The sequence below is a fragment of the Hibiscus syriacus genome, unplaced genomic scaffold, assembly GCF_006381635.1.
Source record: "Hibiscus syriacus cultivar Baekdansim isolate YM2019G1 unplaced genomic scaffold, ASM638163v2 tig00110705_pilon, whole genome shotgun sequence".
Lineage (NCBI taxonomy): Eukaryota > Viridiplantae > Streptophyta > Magnoliopsida > Malvales > Malvaceae > Hibiscus > Hibiscus syriacus.
Window position 1 is genome coordinate 894,958 of NW_024062831.1, and position 7,452 is coordinate 902,409.

A 7,452-nucleotide genomic window follows, 5' to 3' on the forward strand; every position below is an offset into this window, starting at 1 on the left:
CTTAAAGAAAACTGGACCATTTATCGAACCCGGGTGGACCGGATGATAGGCTTAGTTAGAAAGAAGGACCACATGAATGGAATCACTCTTTGCTACCTTCCACACATCTTTCTTATTTTACAAGTATAAAATATGTTAAAAGTGAAATATAAAAATATCATAATTTTTCTTATTTTATAATAGATTATTGATTGATATACCATCAGTCAAAAATACAATTTCACAAGAAAGGTTAAGATTTCGATTAATATATCTAGGTTTTTTTTATTAACCTAAGGTGATATTTGTTTTAAATTCTCTCAACCATTTGATAATGAATGTTCAATCACCCTTGCAGTCGCTGGTTCTCGAACCAATGAACTCTAGAAATAACAATAATTATTTTAATCACTAGGTTTTAAAAAAAAACAAAAGTAACATATATCATCATCTTAAGACTATTTGTTAAACTAGTTATCCACTAGCGGCGTGTCAAATAATAGTTGAATTTATTTATTTTATATCAATGACTTGAAAATTTCGTGTCAAATAACGATTTTTTAACCGTTGTTACGATATAGACACTTAAAAGTATAACGAAAAAATATTAAGTACATATTTTTAACAAAAAAAAATATATGTATAGTTTAAGCACTCATTTTTAAATTAAACATAATAAAAAAATATGAAATACCTATATTTCAGACTCTCATCACATATGTAATATTATCTCAATTGTCGTCATTAACAAAATATAAGTTATCACATAACCTTTTACTTAATAAATTAAAATATAATTCCAACATAAGTTTAAATCTTTTTAAAAATAAAGCCTTCACATAATATTCAAGTATAAACAATATCTCAAATACATCAATGCAACACACACATAAAAAAGTTTTAAAAAACAATCAATACATGCAAAAAAGTGTTACTTTTTTCTTAGAACACTTTATTGAGTGTAATCGGTTTTAGTTTAATATTAATACAATTATTAATAATGCATTAAAAAATTAGATGTGCTCTTGAACCAGACCCGTGACCAATTGTTTTTTCTTATCTTACCAAACTTGGCCGTAAGAGAGTTTTATTGTTCAAAAGTATTCTTTTACATTAATATTTTATATTTTATGTGATTATATTAAAAAAAATTATTAAGTGATAATTAAAATTAATCAACACATCTAATTAAAAAGGTATAATTATAAGTTCTATTTTTTATTTTATAAAATTTGAATAATTATGTTTTATACTTATAAAAAATAAAAATAAAAACCCTAATTCAATTAGATAATACCATTAAGTTTTATCATTAAATCATATATTTAAATAATAATAATTAAACAAAAAAATATATAGAAATTAATAGTTTATATAATAAATAAATTAATAATTATATTCCACACATTTATTAACGATTAAATCAAATTAAATATTTAGGAAGGCAGGGACAGCATGCTTGCATTTCGATTTTGCGTGCAAAAGCCATCAATTAAATGACGGTTTTGGCCGAGATAATAACATTTTTTCAATTAAATTAGGAGTGATTATAAAGTTATATTTATTTTAAATATTTTTAATTGTTTAATAATAAATATTTAATTAATTTTACAATTGTGAGGGTTCAAATTCAAAATTTTTAAAAGTAATTATAAAATTTTTAATCATTAAAATAAATTGATTCTTACTTAACTGACAATAAATTAATCCAAAAAAATCTTATTATCTCTATACATAATTGTAAAGCCGAATTAAAAAAATCTTCAGTCTTTCTATATATATATATATATATATATATATTATAAGATAATATTATATACATGCAGGATTAAATCCAAAGGCCTGAGTTTCCAGAACCATACTAAATTTCATGTATGTATATCAATTTTCCGTTTCCTTTTCTTGATTCAATTTCTTCTTTCAGTGAATTCAATGTTTTTTTTCTTGTCCTAATTTTTCATCTTTTTGCTTAATTTTATGATATAAAAAATAGGGGTAGAAAAATAGTGAATCTTTTCTTGTTGAGGTTTAAGGATTTTTTGGGTTTCTTTTGTTTTATGCCGAACTTTTATGCTAGATATGATTTTATCATGTTTTAGGGTTTTTTATAGACGATTTGTTTGTAAATAAGCTTCCTTTATGAATTCTAGGGCTACCCTTTTGCTCCAATTTCCGTTTCCTTTTAGAATTTCAACTTTTTTCTTTAACCTGTTTTGAGAAAATGAAAATTTGATTAGTCTTTTGCTAGCTTGCTTGAAAATAAGTTTTTTTCCCCTATTAATTTTAGTATCCCCTTTTTTTTTCCACGAATCTTTTATCTTTAGGTTTACCTAAGCATTTTCTAGTATAATTTTTGTTAATTTTATTTGTAAAATGAAAAAAAGAGAAAATAGTAGTGACGACTGAATAATTTTGCAGCATATATCATGTCCTACCAGCAAGGGGAGGATTTCTATTACATGGATGAAGATTTTGTAGATGACATGGACGAAGACGACTATGTTCGAGCTGGTGGAGACGTGGATTCTGATGAATATGATGTGGTGTGTTTTGCATTTTGATGATATTTATATATTCTATATGTATTTGTTGTAAGTTATTGTTAATTTTATTATTTAATGATGGAGTTCATCACTTTCATGTTATAATTTTAGCAGCTGACCAAGGTGACCGATACATCTTCCTCGCAAGCGCGGAAGGGGAAAGATATTCAGGGGATTCCATGGGAAAGACTGAACATAACTAGAGAAAAATATAGGTTGACAAGGCTTGACCAGTATAAGAACTATGAGAATATACCAGCGTCTGGTGAAGCTGTCGACAAGGTCCATTTCTTTTCCTTCAATCCGTAAATGAACTAGATTGTAGTAAAGTGAATAGCATATTAAGCTTCGTGTGATTTGTATTTTGTTGTTTCAGGAATGCAAACAGGTAGAAAAGGGGGGGAACTACTATGAATTCTTCCATAATACTAGATTGGTTAAACCTACTATCCTCCATTTTCAGGTTTGTTAGTCAGAAATTGTTTATTTATTTTGTTATTGTCACTTATATCCTGCTTGTTGGAGATATTATTTTGCTGTCAGTATATATTGTTTTTGAATTTCCTTTTTGCTTTTAGAAAAATGATTTAGCTTTAATCATTCAAAAGATTTCCTTTGTCATCTCTTTTATTGGTTCAATTGAGTGCGCGAGCAATTTTAAAGGAACTTGATTTTCTTCTTTGGTATTGAACGTGTTATTTAGCAGTGTCATTTCTCATGTATTTTTTTTATAGGAATAGTAGGCCTCATTAAAAAACCCCTTCATGATTAACGGAACTTAAAAATAGTTCCTTAATCAGCGGAAGGAGGAAAAGAGTGCCCTAGGATTTCATTAACCTCAAATAATTACAAAGTAATACAAAGTCTAATCTCCCTCAAGAGATAGAAAACCAAAAAGAAACAGCCCTTAACAGAACATAATTATCAACCAATACCAGCCTTAACTAGGACGTCCGCCTCTATATTGGCTGTCCTACTAACCCATCTAATAAGACCTTCATAAACACTAAGCTTTTGAATAATGTCTTTAACAATTTGAACATAAACGACAGGACATGAGCCAACATCCTTGACCCAACCAATTGCCACCTTACTATCACTCTCGATAATCAATCTATCTTTAAACCTATGGCGAATAGATTCATAAAAATCTAAACCCTTTAGGATAGCTTTCAATTCCATCAAAATAGGAGGTCTCGGATCAGCAGGCTCTTTGAAGGAGCCAAGAATTGAACCAGTAATGTCTTTCAGAACACCACCTAAACCACTCCTCTTCCAACCACTAGAAGTAGCCGCATCCACATTAAGTTTAATAAAACCCTTTGGAGGAGGGGACCAAGGAAACTTAGTTGAAATCCGATTAGAATGAGACGAGCAAGAATCCACTAAGGAAGGGTCAGCAATAAGAGCATCCTTGGAAATAGAAATCTGAGTTTCCCTAGCTAGAAACCATGAAGCAAGCCTGCACCTTTCTAGAAAGAACATTTCTGCTCGATCAAGCTTCCCTCCTTCGAACACTATAAAATTCCTAGTTTTCCATATTGTCCATAAAACCACTCCAGGGATAAATGACCACATAAGAGAGTTGGTCTTCAAGTCAGTCCATGCTACTAGGAATCTTTTAGCATCTTCATGAAAAACAGACTGAAAATCCCAATAGCCCATGAATTTAGTCCATATTGGACAAACAACCGAACATGAAAAAAATAGATGAGATGAAGACTCTTCTTCTAGATTACAAAAAGGACACAAAGTATCATTTATGCCCTGAACACCTCTCTTAACCAGAGCTGTCTTCACTGCCAGCTTCTTTAAGATAACTTGCCAAAGAAAAGTCTCCACTCTTGGAGGCAGCAGGCCCCTCCAAACAATAGACTTCCAAAATTTAGCTTCCTCCGAATCGGAAGTACCCGAATACTGTGTATCTGCATTTGCTCGGATGTGGCTGTTCATTTCTTTAACTTCTACTTCCCTTTTTTTTTGCTTGGTACCTTTTACTTTTATCATTCTACATAGTAATATTAAGATTAAGAATGCTTAAAGTAGGTCCTTCATTTGGGTTGAAAGTTATATATCTCCAGTATTCTCGACTTAAATAACCTGTCGTGGAATGAATTTTACAGCTCAGAAACTTGATTTGGGCTACTTCAAAGCATGATGTTTACCTTATGTCCAATTATTCGGTTATGCATTGGTCATCATTGTCGTGCAATCTGTCTGAGATCATTAATTTTGCTGGGCATGTGGCACCTACCGAGGTATTACAATTATAATTATTAGTCTTAGTACTTCTTATCTTTTACTTACGAGTATAAATGATTTAATGAAAGTTGGTTATTGAAGTAATTTGGGTCCATTTTATCTGCTAACTTCTATTGACTTGCCTTGTAACTAGAAACATCCCGAAAGCTTATTAGAAGGTTTTACACAAACTCAAATAAGCACTCTAGCAGTCAGAGACAATTTTATGGTTGCGGGAGGCTTCCAAGGGGAGCTTACTTTTAAGGTAAGTTAATATTTGCAGCCTTTTCTTATTTCTGCTGGTATTAGTTTCTCCGAGAAACTGTATATTGTTCTTGGTTAGTCTTAATCATCTTGTTAACTTGCCCAAGAAATGACAAACATTTGAACTGTTGTTTTATTAAATGGGGAGTGTGTGGTTCTTTCGCTCTCTCTTTTTATTTTTTGAGGGGGTGGGATAGTTGTGGTTGTTATGGTCCGAATCAAATAGTATTGGGGCAAGATGTGTGTAGCAAATGATATATTTTTCAATAACTTTTCATTTATGTTACTTGGACTCATGTGTGCGTCTCAAATACGGGTATGTCGATGACATGGGTATGGTTAGATTTTTTTAAGTCTTCGATATAGTTGGAGGATCCTCGGAGGTCATATCTCCATACCCTTGTGTCCAACGCAAGTGTTGTACAAGGATACTTCAAGAAAAATGAAGAGTTCGAGCAACATAGCTTTTATGGTTGCAATGAGTAGAAGTGTGTGTTTGTTTGAGAGAGGTCATATATAACTGGAATAGTGGTGGGTGTTATAGTGTGAACCATGTGGTATGCGGAGAGTGGTCAAGGCCATACCTCAGCCTGGGATATATCACATTCCGAGTAACCATCCAATTGTTTCTTTTACAGATGAGATTATTCTGTGATATGAATTCTGATAGAATAAAAGAAATTGAATTCTTGAGAACCTAGAAATCAAAATGTTTGACTTCTTGAAAGAGCATGGATTGATTGCCGCACTTTAGTTCCTAAATTGTTTTGTTTGTTCAATTTTTTTTTATCAGAGCTTTGTTGGTTCAATTTCTATCATGTATTATTTGTTTCTGCATATTCTGGTTTTGCATGAACATGTTCCGGCATTCTCGGTTTGCTTTTAGGCACTCCTTTTATATATAATATTGTACAATTTCGTTTTCGTGTTTTTGCAGCACTTGGACAGAAAAGGAGTAGCCTTTTGCACCCGGACAACCTATGATGAAAATGCAATTACAAATGCTATCGAGATATACGACAGCTTGAGGTAGCATAATAATTGCTGATTTGCTGTTTGCTTGGAAAATGTATTGAATAAAATATAGATTGAACTTTGTAGCTGTTTTGCAGGGGTGGAATTAATTTCATGGCCTCAAATAACGACGGTAGTTTGAGAGAATACGATACTGAGAGATTTCAACTTTTGAATCATTTCCGGTTTCCCTGGCCTGTAAATGTAAGTCCCTTTAGTTGCTATTATGATGCCTGATTCATGATTCAGTTCTTTCTTAACCCTTAATGTTCTATCTTATATCTTATGTTATTTGGATTCGGCTGCAAGTGTTGGATATGAGTATGTGAGTGGGTTGGGTATATCCAGTTTTGTAAAAGTCATTTCACGTATTTGGAGAGTCGTTGGAGGATCATATCTGCATACTCATTTCTGAAAATATATTCAATGCATGTTTATTCTGATTTTCACGGATTATGTTAATTTAACATGACTGATTTTGTTTATTCTAATGCAGCATACATCCATCAGCCCCGATCAGAGGGTTATTACTGTTGTCGGAGATCACTTGGATGGGTTGCTTGTTGATTCACAAAATGGAAAGGTAATAATCATTTTTAGTAGGAATTGGTTTCAAGCTGCTTTTTTTACGGATCTGTATACAAAATTATAACATTTACCTTTGTTTAATTTATCAAGAATTATTAGTTTTATTGAAACTGAATCACATTTTCTGTGGTCTCAGACAGTAGCCACGGTGGCAGGTCATCGAGATTACTCGTTTGCATCCGCGTGGCACCCTGATGGACGCATATTTGCCACGGGAAATCAGGACAAGGCCTGTCGAGTATGGGACATAAGAAACCTGTCTATGCCAGTTGCGACTCTCAAAGGGAACTTAGGTGCAGTGCGATCAATCCGCTTTTCAACGGACGGCCAATTCATGGTAGTTGCTGAACCTGCGGATTTCGTCCATGTTTATAATACGAGGTCTGGATTCCAGGAACGACAAGAGATCGACTTCTTTGGTGAGATTTCAGGGGTATCTATGAGCCCAGATGATGAGTCGCTGTATATAGGAATATGGGACAGAACTTACGCTAGTCTGCTGCAGTATAACAAAAGACACAGTTATGGATACTTGGATTCTTACCTGTGAGTATGTGCTGTTCTGATGTATGATGAAGAATGTTGAAACCAGTATGCTGATTGCGGCTGTAGTTCTGTAATAATTGTAGTCATGTCGTTTTTGTTATTGTAATAGTGTTCTAAGACATGTTAGATTTATTTGATCATTCCAATCTGTATAGAATGTGTGAGTGATTATGGTGTGTTGCGAGTTTGAAAAAAATTGCACTTAAATGTTAATAAAATAATATTCAATTATTGTACGGAATTTGAATAAAACACAACATTATACTTACAATTGTTT

The 7,452-nt window shown here is 32.4% G+C and overlaps 1 protein-coding gene across 3 annotated transcripts; it reads left to right on the forward strand.

The window, feature by feature from the left end:
- Window positions 1-1,758: 1,758 nt before the first annotated feature.
- On the forward strand, window positions 1,759-7,375 carry LOC120138781 (uncharacterized WD repeat-containing protein C2A9.03-like). Of its 3 annotated transcripts, none has more exons than XM_039154189.1 (10): window positions 1,759-1,851; window positions 2,398-2,522; window positions 2,637-2,804; window positions 2,899-2,985; window positions 4,646-4,780; window positions 4,918-5,028; window positions 5,965-6,056; window positions 6,140-6,245; window positions 6,538-6,624; window positions 6,766-7,375. In XM_039154189.1, exons 2-10 carry the CDS (start codon window positions 2,406-2,408, stop codon window positions 7,177-7,179), a joined length of 1,317 nt encoding a protein of 438 aa, XP_039010120.1. In that variant the 5' UTR covers window positions 1,759-1,851; window positions 2,398-2,405; the 3' UTR covers window positions 7,180-7,375. The 3 variants fall into 3 exon arrangements, with proteins under 3 accessions (XP_039010120.1, XP_039010118.1, XP_039010119.1); XM_039154187.1 differs by having other exon boundaries at window positions 2,634-2,804; window positions 6,766-7,374; XM_039154188.1 differs by having other exon boundaries at window positions 1,782-1,855; window positions 2,634-2,804.
- The last annotated feature ends 77 nt before the right edge of the window (window positions 7,376-7,452 follow it).

Coding starts and splice junctions, on each gene's coding strand:
- LOC120138781 (XM_039154187.1), top strand. CDS start 2,406: ATGTCCTACCAGCAAGGGGAGGATTTCTATTACATGGATGAAGATTTT. Junction 2,986..4,645: donor CTACTATCCTCCATTTTCAG/GTTTGTTAGTCA, acceptor TGAATTTTACAG/CTCAGAAACTTGATTTGGGC. Junction 6,625..6,765: donor TTGATTCACAAAATGGAAAG/GTAATAATCATT, acceptor CTGTGGTCTCAG/ACAGTAGCCACGGTGGCAGG.